The sequence below is a fragment of the Petromyzon marinus genome, chromosome 50, assembly GCF_048934315.1.
Source record: "Petromyzon marinus isolate PM22_M1 ecotype Great Lakes invasive population chromosome 50, UKy_Petmar_22M1.pri1.0, whole genome shotgun sequence".
Lineage (NCBI taxonomy): Eukaryota > Metazoa > Chordata > Hyperoartia > Petromyzontiformes > Petromyzontidae > Petromyzon > Petromyzon marinus.
Window position 1 is genome coordinate 2,014,114 of NC_133716.1, and position 22,285 is coordinate 2,036,398.

At 47.9% G+C, this 22,285-nt stretch overlaps 1 protein-coding gene across 1 annotated transcript; it reads left to right on the forward strand.

Moving 5' to 3' along the window:
* Nucleotides 1–6,921: 6,921 nt before the first annotated feature.
* Nucleotides 6,922–22,065, forward strand: LOC142931184 (dual specificity tyrosine-phosphorylation-regulated kinase 4-like). Its single transcript, XM_076074744.1, has 13 exons — nucleotides 6,922–7,083; nucleotides 8,334–8,400; nucleotides 8,671–8,758; nucleotides 9,779–9,930; nucleotides 11,015–11,151; nucleotides 12,480–12,623; nucleotides 15,158–15,296; nucleotides 15,846–15,927; nucleotides 16,477–16,649; nucleotides 16,940–17,000; nucleotides 18,097–18,214; nucleotides 18,657–18,869; nucleotides 19,987–22,065. The coding sequence occupies exons 2-13, from the start codon at nucleotides 8,395–8,397 to the stop codon at nucleotides 20,531–20,533; spliced, it is 1,860 nt and encodes a 619-aa protein (XP_075930859.1). The 5' UTR covers nucleotides 6,922–7,083; nucleotides 8,334–8,394; the 3' UTR covers nucleotides 20,534–22,065.
* The last annotated feature ends 220 nt before the right edge of the window (nucleotides 22,066–22,285 follow it).

Here is a 22,285-nt window from a genome sequence, read left to right on the forward strand (position 1 = left end):
TGGGGGAGGCCCATGACCAGTTAAAATATTCGCCAAAGTTATTGATCGTGAGCAGGAATCGAACCTGGCAGGCTGGGTTCATATCTCAGTGCGCTAATCGCTTCACGACCACTCTCCAGGAGAACACACGAATGCACACACACAAACACAGATGAACAAACACACGGGCGACCACAGGTAAACACAAACGTGAACACAGGTGGAAAAATGCACAGGCGAACACACGCGAAAACACATACAGGTGGACACACACGTGAACACACACAGTTAAACACATGCAACAGTTAACAGACACACACGTGAGGACACATACCACAGATGAATACACACACAAGGACGCACAGGTGAACATATATACACAGGTGAATATCGAGGAAGATCACGGGACTGACCCATGTGCCATAGGTGACTGGCAGATGCACCACCTGTGCCACCTATTGTGCCAACTTGCTGTGTTTTAGCCGCTCGGCACTCCACTTGTTATGAGCATTGATCTTGACACCGCTGGTACTGGTGATCGACAAGTCGGAGTGGAAGATAGTAGCAGCCTTCACACGGCCCACTCTGTTCAGTGAGAAATCACGACAATGCCATCAACTGAACATCATCGATTTCCCGGTCTCCAGAGCAACAACAACACAAGCCACGCTAACAGCCCTCTTCAGGGCCAAACAATGCACCAGATAGGCCCTGGGACAAGGATCCTCCAACTGAACATTGAGGGACTATCCTGGGTGATGTGCGAGTATCTCGTGATCATAGCGAAAACCCATAACATTGATGTCCTGAATCTCCCAGAAAACCACGTCTTGGATGGCTTATATGCCAGTCGATACCACGTCAATGGCCACAACCTCACGACGAGCTATTACCATCCGAAAAATGGCTTGGTCATAATGTGACGAACACCATCACAGACTTCTGAAAAAGAAGCCACCTACACCACCAGCATCAAGATAATGGAGCTGCACATCACCAACGTGCATGCAGCCCCTAATTCAAAATGGCCAAAGCCAGCGCTCCCCAAGTGCCCCGTTCCCAGCCCTAGACGTTAATAACTTTAACAGACACCGTACTATGTAGGGTTATGCAGTAAATTAGGCCGACGGTGAAGACCTCACCGACTGGGTGTCTGCCGAAGATCTGCACCTAGTTTACGATCCCGAACAGCTCGCTGGCAACATGACTACAACCCAGATCTCACCATCGTTTCCAAATAACAAAGTGGGGGTCACACTTCACGCATTCTGCAAAATACTCCCAAACTTCCCCTAAAGTCAACATGGGCCCATCATCACCCCCATCGGCATCGAAATCTCCGTAATTCTGTGAAAACGGTTACCAAGATTGAACCTCGCCAAAGCTAACTGGGACCACTATAAGGAGGCTGTAGGAAGAGTGGTGAGTCGAATTACCGCGACACCGGAAAGTTATCACCGTTTTGTTGGCTTCCTTACTGCAGCCACCAAGAAGAGCATCCCCCGAAGCTTCTGGAAAGAATCCACTCCCTGCTGTACAAAAGAGACCCAGGACCTGCTCCGACAGTACAAGCAGTCGGGCAGCCACAGGTGGCAAAGGCCCTGCTAGAGGTCTTTAGACTCAGCCAGGCATCAGCGGTGGATCGAGTGCGTTAAAGGCCCTGGACTTCACACACTCCAGCCGCCAAATCTGAGCTCTACTACAACATCTAGGTGCTGCTAATCCAACAAAATACCGGACCGCATGAATCTTGTCCAACTCTATAGCCTCCAAACCAGTGGAGAACACGACATGCATGCTCGACAAAACACATCAAGCGAGAGATTCATCGCCAATGACACCAGACATTGGCCTCAATATCTTCACTAGATGCCACCGCCATCAGCACAGAGGAAGCGAGGGAGGGGCTGGCTGAAATGAAGAAAGGCAAGGATGTTGGCAGAGATGGTATCCACCCAGGATTCCTCCATCACTGAGACCCGAGGAGATTCCAATGGCTGGCACACCTGTACACCAAAACCATGAAAACCGGATGCATTTATTCCGTGATAACTTTCTGAAGTCAGACTCATTGCTGCTTCATCCTCATGCATGATATAATCTGCATGTTTTTACTTGTGTTTAGGTTATTTAACAATAAGTATTGTTTATGATGTGAACACTTTAAGTGATAATTGTGTGCTACCCACTACGAATGCAGTTTGTTAAAAATAAATGAAATTAAGCCTTATTGTTTTGCCTTGTGTTTAAGTAATGTGTCAAAGGACTTAGTAAGCGCTGTCTTTGCAGTGGCCCGTGACTCAGGCTGTGTCAAGCACTTAGCTGGCAGTGTTGAGATTCTCGGTTTGAGAATTCAGCACCAAAGATTAGTGTGAGCTCGCCTCCCCATCACCGGCAGGTGAAGAATGGTGATGATGGTGGCTCATTTCCCCACCAAAGATGAACATCAGTGGAAGGATACAGATGTTGCGCCATAACAAGGCGCTGTAGGCAGCTGAGTTGCCGCCACGCTCACGGGCCGACAGGGGGCAGCCGAGAGAGAGCGAGGTGGGTAGGGGTTGACCAAAGGTCAAACCACCGCCCCTCCGTGACCGGAGGTTGAGACACCAGACCCCCCAGGGGCTGGGGGCTGAGGGGGATGGGGGCCCCCCACCACTTCCTAAGGCCCCTTAAGGGTTAAGACCCTCTAAGACCTTCCAGAAGGTTCTGGAGGGGGGGGGGTCATGAGGGGAGGGGTGACCCCGACCTGGGGATAAAAGGGCAGCCCTCGGGAACGATCGTGGCAGTACTCACCAACTCAAGCTCGAAGACATCTGAAGATCTGAAGACGGGACCAGCGACCCGGGGACCCTCAACCGTGGCTCTCGCTAAGCCGGGATTGAAGCGGTCCAGGGCGAGTCCCGTACCCTGGGTGGGTCGGTCGATCCAAGCCTTCCCCTAGCCGCCGCCGCAAGAGACCGGCGTGTAGTGTAGCCCGGAATGGGTAGAGCACGCTAGAAGGGAGGCTGTCTCTCCCTTAGAATATCGAGAGGAAGGGGTCGTACCTCTCCGTGTTAATAGAGTCGTGGTTAACAGAGTTAACAGAGTGTTAAGAGTTGTTCAATAAACGCATAGCCTCCAGTAGACGACTCCGTGTGGTTAGTTATAGGACACAACACAGGCAAGGCTGAGGAGTCCGTGTCCTTCTATGACCTGTCCCAGGTGCTGGCTGAAGTCATCCTTAATTTTAGATTTGAAGCTTTCGTGACTGAAAGGATTCATACTCTGTTTTTTTTTCGGTAAAGTCACGTAGATAAAATAAAACTAAATCAAATCACGACGTTTCGAAGGCAACACAAGCTTCCGTCTTCAGGTAGAACAGACACAGCAAGATCGCTGCCTCAAGTGTGACTGTTCCACCTGAAGACGGAAGCTTGTGTTGCCTCCGAAACGTCGTGATTTGATTTAGTTATCTTTTATTTTGGTTTTATCTACGTGACTTTACCGGAAAAACCAAAGAGTATGAAGTCATCCTGTTGGGTAACTTTGTGTGTTCACCTGCTTGTGTATGTTCACTTGTATGTGCGTTTGTGTGTGGTCACCTCTGAATATATGTTCATCTGTTTTCCCCTGTGTATGTGTTCACCTGAAGGTGTGTTGACCTGTGTATGTGTTCACCTGTGGGTGTGTTAACCTGTGTGTTCACCTGTAGGTGTGTTAACCTGTGTATGTTCACCTGTAGGTGTGTTAACCTGTGTGTGTGTGTGTTCATCTGTGGGTGTGTTAACCTGTGTATGTGTTCACCTGTAGGTGTGTTAACCTGTGTGTTCATCTGTGGGTGTGTTAACCTGTGTATGTGTTCACCTGTGGGTGTGTTAACCTGTGTGTTCACCTGTAGGTGTGTTAAACTGTGTATGTGTTCACCTGTGGGTGTGTTAACCTGTGTATGTGTTCACCTGTGGGGTTGCTATGCTTGTGAAACGTGGACCCCCTGATGGGACATCTTTGCTGGTGAGAAACATTTAGGCTGGCCTGCCTACGATCCATCCTGGGTTTAACCTGGCTGGATTTTGTGAGGAGCTCGTATATGCTTGAAATATCTGGACAAATTCCCATCGGTGAGCTCCTCCGGCAGGCAAGGCTGTGTTGGCTGGGTCATGTAGCCCGCATGCCCAGCCACCGCATGCCTAAACGGCTTTTGTTCGGCCGGATCGAGGGGGCTAAACGGGCGCGGCACGGGCTAGAGAAGAGATGGAGTGATGTGGCACAGGAGGACGTGGAGCTGAGTGGACTTGCTGATGACTGGTACCAGCGGTGTCAAGATCGGCCTCTGTGGAGGAGGCACGTGAAGGACGCTGCTGGGTTAGTGCCAGGCTAGGTGCACCTTGAGGCTACTGGGCAGTTGGAGGCAGTCGCCCTCCAACAACAACGGAGGGCGGAGGAGCGATGCTCACAACAACGAGCGGAACGCCGGGTGACTAAAGCACAGCAGGTTGGCACAGTAGGGGGCACAGGTGGTGCATCGGCCACTCATCTCAGTCGACCCATGGCCAGCGACCGTACGACACTTCACGTGACCTTAGCGTGCACATAGCCTGGCACAAGCGCCGTGTTGACGTCACCGCCACTTAGTGGCGAATGGCGATTGTTGTGTTAACCTGTGCGTTCATCTAAATGTGTACCTGTGTGTGTTTACATGTGTGGGTGGGAAGCGTTAGTGTAGTGGTTAGCGCACTGCATGACGAACCCGTCGACCCATGTTCGATTCCCACTCACGGCCACTAACACCAGTGACGATAATCTGAAGCCGTCCTGGCCCTCCCCTAGGTCGACTTAACCTCAAATTTGTACCTGGTGCGGTGTGGAAACATCGCCACTCGGGAGACAAATGCGGCCGGGCGTAGTGCTGGCCACCCACCCTATCGTGAGACAGTGAGTGTGAGACAGTGTGAGAGTGTGATAGTGTGAAAGGGAGACTCAGTGAGTCTGAGAGTTTGAGAGTGTGAGAGTTTGAGAGTGCGATAGTGAGTGTGTGATAGTGTGTGAGAGAGTGTGAGAGTTTGAGAGTGTGATAGTGAGTGTGAGAGTTTGTGTGAAAGGGAGACTCAGTGAGTGTGAGAGTTTAAGAGTGTGAGAGTTTGAGAGTGTGATAGTGAGAGAGTGTGAAAGGGAGACTCAGTGAGAGTGTGAGAGTTGCGGATCTTGAGTGACTAAGTGGGTGAGTGGCTGTGTGAGTCGCTGATTAATGTGGGAGATGGACTTAAAACCGGCGACCTCATCATCATCACAAGTCCAGTTTGTTCACAAAAACCTCTTGGTGTGACGGGCTAAGGTGCTAGTACTGCCACCTTTTACAGGACTTGTTAGGCCAAACACAACTCTGGGCCTGTTTAGACATTGACTCGGGGCGCCGTTCAATGTTGTGTTGTGTGTTCTCCCCGTTTGTGTTTACTCCCGTAGCTAAATATAATCTGCTAATGATTCCGGACATACAGTACCCTGGTGTCTACAAACTAAGTTGCCTCTGTGGTAGTAGTTACATTGGAGAAACCAAACGCCATGTCTCGGACCGCATTCGTGAACACAAAGCAGACCTTAAACACGGTAGAACTAACACCTCGGCCGTGGCAGATCATTGTTATAATTCAGTAGGCTCACATGACATTGACTTTTCCAAGACAGAGGTTCTTTGTAAGCCATCTGGCTACCATGAGAGATTCGTTCATGAGGCTATCCACATATACAAGCACAGAGACAATTTCAACCGAGAAGATGGATTCTGGCTTAGCAATCATTGGAAGGATTTGATAAACCATTTCAGGTCTTAATTGATTGTTCACGCTTACGGTGGCTTTCAGACAGCATACATTAATTTTTCGTCTCCCCCCTCCTCTTTTCAGAACATAGATGGACTAGTCCTTCTAAATAAACTGCCAAATAGCTGCGCGTGGCGCTGACGTTTTTATAAATACACCGTTTAAAAATAAATAAATTACTGCGAACCGACACACCTGATGACGACCGTTTGTGTTATGGTCGAAACGTCGTGAGAATTTTTGTTTTATATATATTTTATTGTTTCCCTTCTACGTGACTTTACCGAAAGAACCAAGAATAATTATTTTAATGTTAACAGGTAAAGTCGACTGAGGTACCAAGTTATTTATCGTAAGCACGTGTTACACTGTATTCATACTAACGTGAACGTAGAATCTTGACCACTCTGTCATGCTGCTGTTGTGGTTTAAAATACACTGACACACAAATTACAGTTGTTATTACAAAGTATAGGCAGTGAAAACACGACTTTAATATTCTTTACTTGTGCAAGTATATATTTTAAAAAGCTAGTTTTTCAATGCATACACTTTCCTTTGCACTCTAAAACTGAACATTCTTTTCACCACGGAAAATGTAGGACTATTAATGATTAAAAATAAAGTTTAAAAAACCGCGAATAGGCCCAGGATGGGCGGGGCCTGTTGAATGAAATCTCGATTTGTCGCGCGAGGCGTCTTTGTAGAAACTTGCAGCTCCTTCGTAGATCGCAGGATGTTAAGCGTCAAAGACTTGTAAACGACTAACAACAGACAACACGGCAAGTGCAATGCAAGTGTGTAACAAACACGCACACTCAATAGCACCGTGGCGAGGCCTTGGACTGCCTTTGGTGATGTTTCTATGGCGCCACGTGCTCGTGTTAGGGCTGAGTCCACCTAGAGGGAGGCCCCGCGGTGTTGGCTGTGAGCGGCCATCGAAGCCGGAAGAGACCCACGGGGGCCGTAGCCCCGCCTCTCTCACCCCAATACCCCCCCTGGCCCCTCCCCCGCTGGCCCCTCCCCCCTGCCCCCTCCCCGATGGGGCCCCCGCGGTGCAGGGGGTGAAGGCGGGTGACGTCACAGTGCGCGCGCCACTGTTACGTCACTGCCACCAAGTGGCGAAGGGCGGTTATTGCGGGGCGGGGGTGCCAGGTGGTCACGTGGCGCTACCACGTGACTGTGACATCCCTAATGACGTCTTTCCTACGTCATCGTGTCACGTGCGTCGTTACGTCATTAACGAGATTTTCACGGAGAAGACGGTCGCACGAAGCAGCAGCTGAAGCCATCCGAGCGAACACTTGATGTGGGTTTGTGTTGATGTTGATCTGTGTTCATCATGTGGATCCGTGTTAATAACGTGGGTCCGTGTTGATGATATGGGTCCGTGTTGATGATATGGGTCTGTGTTGATGTGGGTCCGTGTTAATTATATGGGTCTACATCATTAGACCTCCTTTGCCAGTACCAAAATATAATAATAGGGTTTTTCCCCTTTTTTCTGGCAACAAAACTGAAACCTTTTTACGAGGAATCATGTCTGCATTAACCACAAAATGCAAACAAAAACAGACTTTGATAATATATGCATTGTCCTTGAAACTGATTGGTCCACACCAGAGACAGCTTTCTTTTGAGCCTCGTCTCAATTTGTGATAGACGAGAGGACACCCGAGGTATAGGGAAAACCCCTATTCTTATATGGGTCTGTGTTAATAATGGTGATCCGTGTTAATAATGTGGGTCCCTATAAATAATATGGGTCCGGGTTAATGATATGAGTCTGTGCTGATGTGGGTCCGTGTTGATTATATGGGTCCATGTTTATTATGAGGGTTCGTGTTGATATTGGTTTGTGTTGATGTTAATCTGTGTTAATACTGGTAGGAACCTCCTGGTTACACCAGCCCACAGGGGATTATTGTGTCCGTCCGTCGTGCATCCAAAAATGGGAGGGGTGGGGCTGGGTGGTGAGGGGAGGGTGGGGAGGGAGGGGCTGGGTAGGGAGGGGAGGGTGGGGAGGGGAGGGTGGAGAGGGGCTGGGTGGGGAGGGGCTGGGTGGGGAGGGGCTGGGTGGGGAGAGTGGGGCTGGGTAGGGGGGTTGGAAGGGGTGGGGCTGGGTGGGGAGGGGCTGGTCACCCCGTGGTGCCCTTATAAAACTCAACGTTTAACCTACTCACGTCGGCTTGTGCCCGCCCTCACAGTCGGGCATATTTACGGAATACACCACCCCTGGCCATTGACCGAGCAACCCAACGTTCCTACCGGGTTAATGATATGAGTCTGTGTTGGTGTGGGTCCGTGTTGATTATGTGGGTCCGTATTAATAATGTGGATCCGTGATGATGTGGGTTCTTGGTGAACATTTGGGTGCTTATTGAGGCCATGCTTAGGTCGGGGGGACAAAAACGTATCGAGCACAGAAGTGCAGTACAACAATGGCTTTTGAACCAATGCCGCACCCATCACCCCCACTTCCCCCGTGACTCGTATTGAAATTATGCCATTGGGCACCCTAGACTCTGTCTAACCCTCATGTTCATCTGCTATCCATAGAGACCTTGAATCTGTGAAAAATAATATCACCTCTGCTGATCCTGCTCTGCAAGTCACCAACATGGAGGTACGGTTTCCTCGATTCGTGTGGTAAAGTATAGGTGGTAATGTGATTCACGCCAATATTTTCATTCTCTATCCCTGTGCCTACCTGTCACCCTGTTTACTTGTGTGTGTGTGTGTCTGCTTGCCGACCTGTGTGTTTATCAGAATGCCTCTTCACCATGGAACCCAGGGTCTCAGCGATGCTGGCTCAGTGCTCGCTAACTGCACTTGCCCCAACATTTTGTTGAAGCTTGTAATGTGGACCGTTCGCTTTCTCTTTGTGTGTGTGTAGACAAGCCATTCTGAAAATGCGTGTCCATGCTGTAGGACGTGGAGTGCGCTGCTCTCGAAGAAAAAGATCCGGAGCAAATCTCCCAAAGGTAATAACAGAAATGAGGAGCATCACTGTGGTCACCGTGCGTGGAGCACGTCACTCTGGTCATGTTGCTTGGGGCGGAGTGACGTTATGTCGGCCACGTCACGTTGGGGATGTTACGTGGGACATTTTTCATAGTTGGGCGGAGGGGGGGGGGGTCACTTGCATCGGCCATATTACATAGGGGATATCGTGTCAGCCATGTTGCATAGGGGTTGGACAGGGGATTTCACAGTGACTGTTGAATGGGGGACGGGACGGCCATGTTGCATGGGGGACGTCATAATGGCGATGTTTCAAGGGTTGATGTCAGAGCAGCCATGTTGTGTATGGAAAATCAAAATGGTCGTGTTGCATGCAGGCATGCTTATATTTTCAGGTGATTAGCAGCTGATTGGCTGGTGCAGTTTGGACAGATAATGTAATGCCGCTCTTACAAAAGCAAGAGTTATGATTTACCCATGACTACCATATTTATTTTGATATTTTCTCTCAAGATGATTACAATCATATTTCGTTCGTAGTCTGCTAAATCTACTTCGCAAAGGTGACGTTCTGTCCTAGAGAATCAGTACTGTACCAACATCAACTGCAATATGAATTTCTATGGGATCTAAACTTTGTACAGTAGGGTGGCAGCGCAGTGGGTATAACACTTCGGATATCTCAGAACAAGATGTAGAGGATCTGAGTTTGATTTCTGACTCTGGTGCCTTCCCTGTCTCGAATTTATATGTTCTGCTGTTGGGCATGGGTTTCCTCTGGGTTTTCCAGCTTTATCCCAAAGCTAGAAAAAAAACCCCACACAATGTTACATATATACATCGGCCAAACATCCCAAATAGTGAAAAGTTACACTGCAAATTACTAAAATTGAGATTCCATGTAACATTGCCCTCTATTCCAAAATCTTGCTAGGAACCTCCCGAGAAGGAGTCTTGAGACTAAGTGATGTTTTTTTTGGCTAAACAAGGGTAATAATTTTACTAAAATACAATTATTGTTATTCTTTTTATGTCTGCAGAAATCCGGAAGATTTTTGGCACTAAGTTCCTAACTAGTGACCAGCGGAAGGAACTCGCTGCCATTCGTAAAATATGGTACTTTGGGCTCCACAACGTTGCCTCGGGTACCACCAATGGTGGCTATGATGACGACAACCATGATTACATCACGGTAAGACTCCCCACAAAACGCTGGCCTTGGGGGCGGCGATCACCTGGTCCAGCAGTCGTGCGTTCGTGGCGTGTGGCACAATTTCGCGATTCAATTGCGACGTGCCGCCTTGGTTATTTCTTCGGTTGTCATCATCATCATCACACACACATGCAGTGCCATCGTGCATAGTTTCCTCACATGCAGTATCAGGGCACACGACATCACCATGCACACCATCATCAGCTATAAGCATCCTTCCAGACAGCATTTTCACACACTGCGTTATCACACAGTATCATAAAAATCCCAGTGGACACCCTGGTTCATACTGCAATGTGTTTAAACCATTAAATTATATGCGCTGTCTGCTTCACAGTGGACATTAAAGATGACGTGACTTCATAAAGAACTTGTAGGCCATTGTGTCCCGGCATCACGGCCCATATTCGACTAATTTGGAAACGTACCTGCAAACTACCAAATTGGGAATACACATATAGCAGCAATCATGGCTCACAATTGGCAGACCAATACCCACCTGCAGACCAGATGCTGAGTAACTGCCTGCTCCGCAGGGACATCTGCAACTGGGGATGCCCTCCTATTGATAAACATACACAATGTAATTGAAATTGGCAAAGCATCCCAATGCTGAAAAATGCTTTCAGGTCACAGGACAGACCCTAGCTGAGACTGAACTATTGTCGGTTTGAATGATTTCATCAGTGGACACCCACAATCACAGTGGAAGAATGGCATGTGCATCGTAGAGATGACAAGCCAATGGTCAGTGGACAGATCAGCTCCACGCTAGGTTCTGGTGTCAAGAACTTTGGCCCGCATTCACTGTTCCGTCACTATATAGTCCAACAGAGGTTCTTGCTTGGACGTGTGCTGCAACAGTGTGTTGGTGATTACAAGCTCACAGTGGTTACACCGTGTTGCCACGCTGCCACCCAAATGACATCTGACACTTGGTTATCTAGCGCACGCCATGGATTGCGTCTCTGTTTTCATCGTCTTTAAAGAGTGCTGAATTGGCACGCATTAAATGAGCGTCAATTGAAATGGGTGACTTAACCGCCACGCGATTGTTGTGCAGTTCAAGAACGAACACCTCAACTACCGCTACGAGGTGCTGGAGACCATTGGGTTTGGGGGTCAGGGCCAGGCGATAAAGTGCCTCGACCACAAGACCAACACCATCGTAGCTGTGAAGATGCTCAACATCCCGTCGAGGTAAGGTTTCACAGCAGCATGGACCCTAATGAGGCTGATATTGTTAATTTTTTTCATCGTGGGCAGCCGTGTGGTTTTAAGTGGTGGGTATTTTTGCCTCACAGCAACAAGGGACCTGGGTTCGATTCCTGACTCAGGCGCCTTCTTAAATCGAGTTGGTAATTTGTTGCCCTGGTCTGCATCAGTTTCCTCTGCGTTCCCTGGTTTCCTCCCAAGTGTATAAAAAAAACAACGCAACTGGTATTGGCAAAAAGTCCACATGCTACAAATATCACCTTCAAATTAGTAAATTTGGGATTAAAAATATCATTGGCCCCTACTGTGAAGCTACTGCAGACTGTCTGTTAACCACCATCGCCTTTCTTCGTGCTCGTGTTGTGCTATGAGAGCCGTGTTCATTGTCACGGCTTCTGCCTTGGCCTCGAACACTCGGGCTCATCTCAGGTCTGAGCTGCTGAGTTGCTATTGAAGACGCACGAGTGACTCAGAAACGCGTGTGGGGACTATGCTCAGAGCTGGCTCAAGTTAATTACGGCTTTAAGAGAGTGGATTCATCCCCACGTGGTACAATCTCTGTGGGGATAGCGCATTGCCCCTCCTCACACTCGAGGGTTTTATAATGGCACTCCGGTTTCGTCCCACATGTACAAACGTTCATTGATTGACCGAAAATATCTTAACCGGTAAAGTCACGTAGAAGGGAAACAATAAAATAATAAAAATATAAAACAATAAAATTTCTCACCACGTTTAGACTGAAACACAAGCAATCATCATCAGTCCAAACGTCGTGAGAATTTTATTGTTTTATATTTTTATTATTTTATTGTTTCCCTTCTACGTGACTTTACCGAAAGAACCAAGAATATGAATCGCTGCAGTCACTAAAACATCTTAACCCTTTGCCGTTCCGAGATGTCTGCAAGTTGTCCCATTCACCTCTGAATCTCGACAATTTTATTCAGAGAGGCATAGTGCCATTGTTTTTTAAGAACATCGTACTCACCCTAGAGAATTGTAGCGACATAACCGCACTCTATGATTGCTGGTGCCAAGCTATGCTGCACGCCCCTTCGGCATAGCCTTCTGGGAGCCTCTCTACCGATAAAGGATTAATATATAAAGCACCTCCGAGCTTGGGCAATTGTTGGCAATGGCTCACCGCCTTGTTGCTGCCTCCTCGCTTGTCTGTAAATCATCTCGCGCCTGTGTCAGCATCTTTCTCTCTCGCGTCGGGAGCGTGTGAAGACTGCAGCACGTTGCAAGTCTAATAAGTCATTATTGTCATTATTATTAATCAAGTGAAACTGTGGACTTCCTATTTTCAGTGCCAGGTACCAGAATTCCGAAGGGATGGGGAGCCGGATTGCATCAGCACTTCAAGACCAAGACAATGAAGACTCCAACACGATCCATGTCCTGGATCACTTCTGGTTCAGGAGACACTTCTGCATCGTCATGGAGCTGCTGGGGTAGGGAGCAGCGCATCTGGCAGCGTCGTTGTTTTGCAGCGCCCTCGCTACCGCATACGTTGTGACATTGTGAAGCCGACATTTGTCTGGGGATGCACATTATCTACGTTGCACACATTGGGCTGCAAGCTTCTCTCCTCTCTGTCAGCCTTGACAACTTTGTACGTCGTCTTGCCCACTCGATCAGCGGGGCGGCGGCGGTACATTGGTAACCCTCGTGCCTCGCAGCAAGGAGGGCCTAGGTGTGAATCCTGACTCGGGCACTTCTCTGTGTGGATTTTTTAATATTCTCACTCAGTTCTGTAGAGTGTAAGTCTGTGAGTGCAGTGTGTGGGTGTGTCAGTGAGAGGAGTATGGGAGTTCGATTCCCGCTCACGGGCAACACTAGCGACGATTATCTTAACTGGTCCTGGGCCTCCTCCCCTAGGTCGACTCAGCCTCACATGAGTGCCTGGTGCGGTGTGTAAAATCACCACCACTGGGGAGACAAAGGCGGTCGGACGTGGTGTTGGCCAACCGCCCGCCTTAATAGGTGCTCACTCAACAGCACTTGCCCCAACATTGTGTTCAGGCTATATGGGGGATCTTTCCCTTTTTTGAGTGAGGGTTTGAGTGTGAGCACGTGTCAAGTCGGTATGTTCTCTCCCTCGTTCTGCGCGTGTTTCCTCCGGGCTCTCCGATGTCCCGGCATGGCTAAACAAAAACAAAACAAACACGATGTATCCGGTATCGGTCCAAACATCCCAATGCTGAAATGTCACCGGCAAATCACTCAAAGTGGAATCGCACTCAGCAGCAACATCGACCCCCCTACCCCCTGACTGCAAAAACCTGGCAGGACTAAAAGAGTCTCAAGACTCATTGAGAGATTTCTGGGTTAACAAGTCTAAAAATAATACATTATTATTGTCCTCCTCATGATTCATAGTTAATTAGTTTTTTGGGGGGTTAGAATGTGTCGGTTTAATTGCCAATATTTTAACTTTATGAGACCTCCTTTGCCAGTAACAAGATATAGTAATAGGTTTTACCCTTTTAACTGGCACAAAAACTGACACTTTTATTCAAGGCATCATGTTTGCAATAACCACAACACAAGCAGTCAAAATGCAAACAAAAAAGACAACTCTGATAATAATATGCACTGTCCTTGAATTTGATTGGTCCACACCCGAGACAGCTTTTCTTAGAGCCTAGTCTCCATTGGTGTTGGACCAAAAGACCCCAAAAGGCGTACAACTCAAAAACAGCGCACTATCAGAGTATTGAGGGCTCGGGGTGAGCATTTACATTATGAGACCTCCTTTGCCAGTAACAAGATATAGTAATAGGTTTTACCCTTTTAACTGGCACAAAAACTGACACCTTTATTCAAGGCATCATGTTTGCAATAACCACAACACAAGCAGTCAAAATGCAAACAAAAAAGACAACTCTGACAATAATATGCACTGTCCTTGAATTTGATTGGTCCACACCCGAGACAGCTTTTCTTAGAGCCTAGTCTCCATTGGTGTTGGACCAAAAGCGCCAAAAGGCGTACAACTCAAAAACAGCGCACTATCAGAGTATTGCGGGCTCGGGGTGAGCATTTACATTATGAGACCTCCTTTGCCAGTAACAAGATATAGTAATAGGTTTTACCCTTTTAACTTTTATCAGAGTTCTCTTTTTTGTTTGCATTTTGACTGCTTGTTTTGTGGTTATTGCAAACATGATGCCTTGAAAAAAGGTGTCAGTTTTTGTGCCAGTTAAAAGGGTAAAACCTATTACAATATTTTAACTGTCGCCCTCCACCACCCGACAGAGCCAAACAAACTGAGTTGTCACGTGGACAAATGTGCCGACTGATTTAGTTTTTTCAACAAACCAGTTGAATGTTGATAAAGACAAATAAATAAAATCATATTTTACACAACCGACGTTTTACTGTAGATGACATCCAGCGTCAGAGCTCAGATTTAACATTCCACCAAACCGAATGGTACTGTACGTAGCCAACCAATTAGCGCGGTTGGCTACATGTGGTGCAAAATAAATTCAACATACATTTGAAAAGAAAACTAATCATTTGGAACATTTTGCTAACGAGACGCATGCATTTGTTTGGCTCTGTCACTAGGGGAGAGTCCTGGAGAGCTACCGTGGGAACTTTTACCTTTTAGGAGTGTGGAGGTCCTCACACACCATGACCATGCCGATCTGTCAGCTGCACTTTTGGAAAAAAAACGTTTCAAGGCCCGGAACTTTTCGCTCTTAGGCCTTGAGATTTGAAATGCTCTCTGCCTGAAGAACTGCGCCTGACCTCAGCGATTCTCCCATTTGAAAAGAAAAACTAAAATCCTACATCTCGTGTGATATGTAGATGAATTAGAGATAAAAATATACGTACATATTTCACTGTATGGCACTCTGAAGCACATTGTTGGGTCTGCTGTGCCTTGAACAATGTAAATTATAATAATAATTTCTTCTAGAATTAGCGCTTCACCCTAGCCCTGACAAATGCAATTTGCTTGCTGCCTCGTTCACAGCGACAGCCTCAGGAAAGTCACAAAGGCAGCGAGACTCCAGGGTTTGGAGATGGAGACGGTGAAAACATACACCAAGGAAATCCTCAAGTCCCTGCGCCATCTCCGCTCTAAGAACATCGTCCACGCGGACCTCAAGCTGGTGAGTGGACACGGCGCTCAGCGCAACTTCGGTTCCAAGTCGCCTTGTTGCTGTTTCGGGACTCGCTCCAGAGAGAAAACCGGACGACACGTTGCTCAAAGTGTTACCCGCATCTTGGGAGACAGTGAAACGTAAATGAAGTGAACGACTTGCAAAGATGTCAAACGCGTTTTAGCACGTGGTAGAAAGCATTAACTGGGTCCGTGCAAGTGTGTTTTTGTTTTTCCCTCAACTCGTTAACACTCACTTCTGCCGGTGGCTCTAACCTTCATGTAGTAGAAGTAGCAGTAGTCATGATTATCATTATTTATTGTTGATGGAGCCACTCTCTACATTGGGGCATCTCAGAGTGCAGCTGACATCTTATCTCAACACATTTGAAAGTGGCAGCTTTCAGGAAACATCTAGCTTCGCTATGACTTACCTGGGCGGCACCGTGTCACCCCATCTGTTTAATGTATTTTGGCACAACAACAGTCCACTGCTGGTGGCTGAATGCTCTTAGCGTAACCTCTGAATGCGAATCCCTGTTTGCCTCTCTTCGTCTAGGCCAACGTACTGCTCAAAGACACCGTGGCGGGCACCGTGAGGCTCATCGACTTTGAGTCCAGCTTTTTCGTGGGACAACAACGTGAGTGACCTTAACTGCGTGCGTCTGTAAGCACAGGAGTGCGTGTGACACCGCGAGGAGCGTGTGAATCCGCGAGTTGTGGCGGCGTCTTCGAGGTTACTCACACTGAGCGCTCAACTTTGTCTGTGCGAGCGCGGCGAGGGTTTGACGCAGTGCTTGACACGCTACGCTGTGAACACAGGAACCCACGTTCTTGTCCCACTTATGACGAAAAACCGTGGTGAATATTTGAACCGATCCTGGGCGCCTCCCCTATATCGACTCAGACTTAATCGAGCACCTGGTGCGTTGTGTAAACATCCAGCACTGTGGAGACAAAGGCAGCCGGGGCGTGGCGCCGGCCACACCACCCCCTCGTGTGCCATGTGACCCTTCATAGGTGCTGCTCGCTCACAGCAATTGCCACAACAGTCTGTTAAAGGCTATAGGGGGATCGTGTGTACCAGTGTGTTTCTGTGTGTACACGTGTGTGTGTGACGGCATTGCGGTGTGATGATGCTGTTAAAGGTTAAACGAGGATTTGTTGTTCTTTGTCTTTGGGGCATGCAGCCCCAGATGTCTGCAGCACCCTGAGCATCACGGCTCCGGAGGTGTTGCTGGGCTACCAGTTAAGGTGCACAGTCGACATGTGGGCACTGGGCTGCATGGTGGTGGAGATGGCGACTGGAAGGGCGTTATTCAAGGCCAAGAACGTCACGGAATACCTCCAGTCCTGCATAGAGGTATTGTCCACACGCCTTTTGCTGCAATCCCCCGTTGGTTTGCGGGTTTATGCCACGTGATGATCTCCCGAATGGCCGGTGTTGTGTGTAGAAAGTGTCAGAGATATTATCGTGAAAGTGTCAACCATCCTAGGCCGCCACGAGGTCGACTCGGCCTTAAATGAGTAGTTGGCGTCGCGTGTAAAGTGCCGCCCTTATTTGGTGCCACTCACGAGCAGCATTTGCCACGACAGGCCGTTGAGGTTATCTGGGTGACCTTTGTCTTTGTGTGAACTGTGAACTGTGTGTAGGTCCTGGGAATGCCTCCGAAAAACTACGTGAACAATGCTCCCCGCAGACAGAAGTACTTTGGTGAGTGGGAGGGATGAGCGATAGAAAGTATAAAGTTCGATAGGGGCTCAGGGCTGTTCTAGTTCTGGGTGGGCCCTCTTGGTACATTCAATTCCTTCTGCTTCCGCATCATGAGTCGTCATTGATTTTCAGGTAAGGCAACTCTGTCATGATCTGGCCAAATGTTTGAGCAATTCGTGACACGCCGACTATTTCAGCTCAAACGCCCGTGCATGGGGGGAGTTTAAGATAATTTCTCATAAATAGGCAAATTTGACAGCAATTAGATGAGGAAAACTTCTCACTTGAAACTGTGTCAAGCATCCTCAGGACAAGGCCCAGGAAGTCAGAATACAATCCAGAAAAGTTGGCGTTCAGTGCCTGTACACCACGTGACAACGGCGAGAGTCTTAATGACAAACACGTGGTCAGATCATTTTGTGGTCGAACCCGACAATCAACTACGGATCTAAGTGTCCCCTTTCTTCCACTCATGCCCATGCCTGATGATCCCAAACACTCCACAGTGATTCACCTTTGTTGTTTCAGCTGTTTAAGTTCTCATGTTTTTTTTAAAAGTGACACACGCATCATGAAAGTTAGATCAGAGTCCAGGGAACTTTATGTTTTCCTTATAGCGTTATTATCAAAATTAATGTTTTTGTAAATTTCATATTTGCTCTGTCGTTATTCCTGCGCGAGGCTTTCGTCGCTCAGGAAGGGGCCCACTGTTTTCTACAGCCTGCAGTAGTCTGTGGGTGACCGTTACTGATTTGTAAATCTAACCGGGTGATTTATAGCGTCGTTTTTTTTATATGTTGCCAAAATTTGGGCTCTGATGCGCGCATACAATGACCGACTCTTTCCCAATGCCATCGCAGGCTCTTTAACGTCCACTTGAAAGCAGAGGGCGCGTAATTTTAGTGCGGTCAGTGCACCGCAGTAATAATCAGGTTGGCCCTGTCAGATCTGAGCGGCGCACTTCTGCGACGATCAGCGGGATGCGCTCCCGTCGGGCCGTGTCGGTGCGCCGCGGCGTTGTGCCGCGGCGCTACTGGGTGTGTTGCAAGCGAGGGGGTGCGACGCCATTTCTTACCGCCGTGCTCGGCTCCCGCAGATCCTCTGGGGAAGCCACTGAACCCCAACGACGGAGAGGCGGCGACGAGTTCCACGCTTCACTTGTTGCTCAAGGACCAAGACCCAAGATTGTTGGACTTTGTCAGCCGCTGCCTCCAGTAAGAAACCCCTCTCCCTCCCATCAAGGATTCCCGCATTAGTCACTGTCCCCCAAGCGATTGGCAATCGCTCGGTCGTTCCCGGCCCTGACGCCTGCACATTTAGAGTTCTTCTCTCCCGGTGGTGGTCGCACGGATTATTTTTTATTTTTGCAGTTTTTCCGTTTACATTCCAAAACAGATTTTTTTGGTTTTTGGTTACTATAAGCATGTGATGGGCCACTTTGGTGAGCTGTCATCATGTGTGGGCAGGTCGCCCACACTCAGTAGTGCATTTTACCTGGTTTAAAAAGATAAATCGACTATTTTAATTGAGCAATTTGCAGTGTAATCTTCGATGTTTTTGGCAAAGTTGGATCATTATGCCGACACACAAAGGCATCAACTCTTATATCATCGCTCTCACCGTGTTCACCACGTGTGTGTCCTTGTGTTCCAACAGATGGGACCCGAATCACCGAATGACATCTGTCAAGGCGCTGCTTCATAGCTGGCTCCAGAGTACAGGGACACGTGAGCCCAGTCAACAAGGGGCGGCAACAACAACAGCCACCACGACCACCACCACCACCACCACCTCTCCTGGCAGTGTCCAGGGCTCAATCGCTCTGGCCTCGAGAAAAGATGACGCAAACTCTGGAGCCACTAAACGACGGTAAGCCACTCTGAATGTGCGTGTGTCCTTTGTGTGTGTTATTATTACTGTTATTTTTATACTTGTTGACCCAGGAGTTTCAAGACTTTTCAGGAGGGAACTGCTACGTTCTGTTCGCAGTAGGGAACACGGTTTTGTTGTGCATATCCGAATCGACTACAAATATTTTTGTTTACATTGGCATGTTTATCCCACACCACTTGCATCGCTTGCGTGGGTTCAGCTATGGAAGAAAGCTGCAGAACCCGACGGAAACCCACGCAGTCCAGGGGGAGAGCATAGTGACCATACAGAGAAAGTGGCCCATGTTGGGAATGGAACCCATGACATTATTGCTGTGAGGCTCAAGCGTTCAAACTGCACTGCCAGCCTGCCACCCTCGCAACCACACCCACAATGCCAAACCCACACGTAGATTAGGCTCCAAACACATTCATTTTCGTCTTCTTGGTTCTTTCGGTAAAGTCACGTAGAATGGAAATAAAATAATAAAAATGAAACGTGATAAAATATTTCCATTCTACGTGACTTTACCGAAAGAACCAAGAAGATGAATCCCTGCAGTCACGAAAGCTTTAAATTCAAACATTTATTTTCCACGATTGATGTTTGGGTGAGGCCACGCAATGATCAAGCCACATGTTATCTTGCCCATGGCAACTCACCGTCACAACATTGGCGGACCAACGCCTGCTTTCAGCCCAGGTGCTAAGTCACTTTATACCGCGCGTGACAGCTACCACCGGGGGTTGGCCCCTTTCACAATGTGTTACGGTGAGAATGCGATGCAAGTCACTTCTCACGTGCCACGTGTTCTGAGGTGCCCCGGCGCGAAGGAGCGTGGCTCTTCCAAACACAAATCACCATCGTGGAAATCTTCCACAATTGTGGAGGTCACATGGGCCAGGCGGTAGCACTCGTTGTCGCTTGTTGGTCGTGGTTTAAAACTGGCCTCCTGCCATAGTTATTGCTGCTGGCGTATTATAATTATTATTCTGATATTATTAAGCTCGGTTAATCTGCCACAAGTTTAAACCAATCTTTGGATGATCGGTAGCTGACTGCGATCTCTGTCGTAGCGGGAGAATAGAACGGTCTCGTGCGCGTCTCTTCGCAGACCGGACCCGGTGCAGCCGTCCTCGCGCACCCAGGCCTCTGTAGAGAAGACAGAGGTTGTGGACAAGGACGTGCTGAAGGAGTTGAAGGAGGAGACGATGGAGATGGAGGTGTTGGACAAGAAGAGGTTGGAGGTGGAGCAGAAGATCGGGGAGGAGAATGTGGAGATGGTGGAGTACGACGTGAAGACGAAGGAGGAGGTGGTGGTGGTGGAGGAGGAGGATGATGAAGACAATAAGACACTTGTTCTGGAGGAAGAGGATGATGAGGACGAGAACACATTGGTTCTGGAGGAGGAGGAGACCTTGATGGCAAAGAATGAGAAGACGATGGTGAAGAATGAGGAGAAGATGAAAGAGGAGATGGTGGAGGAAGAGGATATCGTGTTGGAGAAGGACAAGGAGGAGATGGAGGAGATGGTGGTCGTCGCGGAGGGAGAAAAGAAGAAGAAGAAGAAGAAGCGGTCTCGAATGGCTCGCGCGGGAAGAGCGATCCGCTCATTCTTATGCCGCGTGCTGCTCTGCAGAGGCAGGGCCACTACAGAGTAGCCATGGGTAGCGAAGGCAGTGGAGGGGGTGGTGGTCCTAGTTTATTCGTTTCAACAAAACCACTATCACATACACAAACACACACACCCCCCCCCCCATTCACCCTATGATACACCAAACACCATACACACACCACACACAATACTAATATGTACAGTCACCGACTTACGAACGGATTCCATACTTGAGACCCGTTCATAAGTCGAACTGTTTGTAAGCCAAAACATAATAATGTACTGTTTTTAAATAAAATGTCTTACGGTTCAATTAAAAAAGGGAAACGTTTAAAATACTATAATACAGGTATTTTTGGTTAGATCGTGTAAATATATAAACGTGTGGAGAAATCCCCCTGTTTTGTTCCTTAAATATAGGGGTAGATGTGATGACGTCACTTGTGTGCTCTTCTTGGGCGAAGGGGGAGGGGTTAATGAATGAATGAATATAAATGAATTTTGGTATCCATTGCCATTCGGGCAATTGTGCTGTACTCGTAACAGATTGGCACGTTCTGTTTACGTGACAAACCTTACTCATTGGTTGTGTCGGGTGGTGGCAGGCTTAACGACACATTTACATATTTACGCGATCTAACCCAACAAACCTATATTATGGATGATATTGGTCACGACAGCCTCCTACTAGGTGTTAAACTCTTAAGTTAATAAGTTAGAATAATTATTGTACATTTGCCAAACCAATAGTTCAGCGGTTCGGTTCACAAATGCGAGATCACATTCAAATGCCGGATCGTTAAAAATAATTATCTTAAGTAAGCTCGTTCGTAAGTGTGGACGTTCGTCAGTCTGCCTGTACATCACACACACACACTCAGTATCACACTCGGGTCTCCTGGTTTATAGTCCAGCGCACTAACCGCAACACCCCCCCCCCCCCCACACACTACACACACACACTACACACACACACACTACACACATACACTACACACACACACTACACACACACTACACACACACACCACACTACACACATACACTACACACACACACCACACACACACTACACACACACTACACACACACACTACACACACACACTACACACACTACACACACACTACACACACACTACACACATACACTACACACACACACTACACACACACACTACACACACTACACACACACTACACACATACACTACACACACACACTACACACATACACTACACCGACACACTACACACACACAAGTCTAGCCCAGTAACGTAGCTGGTCTCACCCCTCACTGGTTTTCATTCAGGCACTTCTCAGATGATGACCTTGCCACGGTTAGAGAACCGTTTGTTTGTCGAACAGTTCATAAGTCAGAACACTATAATGTACTATATTTAAATGCCCATATGGCTAGTGATATAAAATGTGTTATGGTTCAATAAAGAGGGAAGCATTGATAATTTCAAATTAGAAGATATATTGTACATATATATGTAATGTGATGAATACCGTAATGTAAATATAATATAAAATCACGTGAAAAGAAGTAAAATATTGTTTGATGAACACTTACCTTGAGTCCTGTGGGTATTTTGTTGAACTTGTTTCACACCGTACGTAGCCAACCGTGCTAATCGGAGGTCTGGGAGTCCTGATGTTCGCTTGCCTGTCGGAAGCGGCTTAATGAGTTCCCACAATTACTGCAACAACAGCAACCGCCATTCGCCACTGAGTGGTGGTGACGTCACCACGGCGCTTGTGCCAGGCTAAGTGCACTTTAAGGCCACACGAC

Excerpts from the sequence above, each read along its gene's own strand:
- LOC142931184 (XM_076074744.1), top strand. Across the intron at positions 12,624-15,157 it reads ATCGTCATGGAGCTGCTGGG|CGACAGCCTCAGGAAAGTCA; the intron begins GTAGGGAGCAGC and ends CCTCGTTCACAG. Across the intron at positions 15,928-16,476 it reads CTTTTTCGTGGGACAACAAC|CCCCAGATGTCTGCAGCACC; the intron begins GTGAGTGACCTT and ends TGGGGCATGCAG.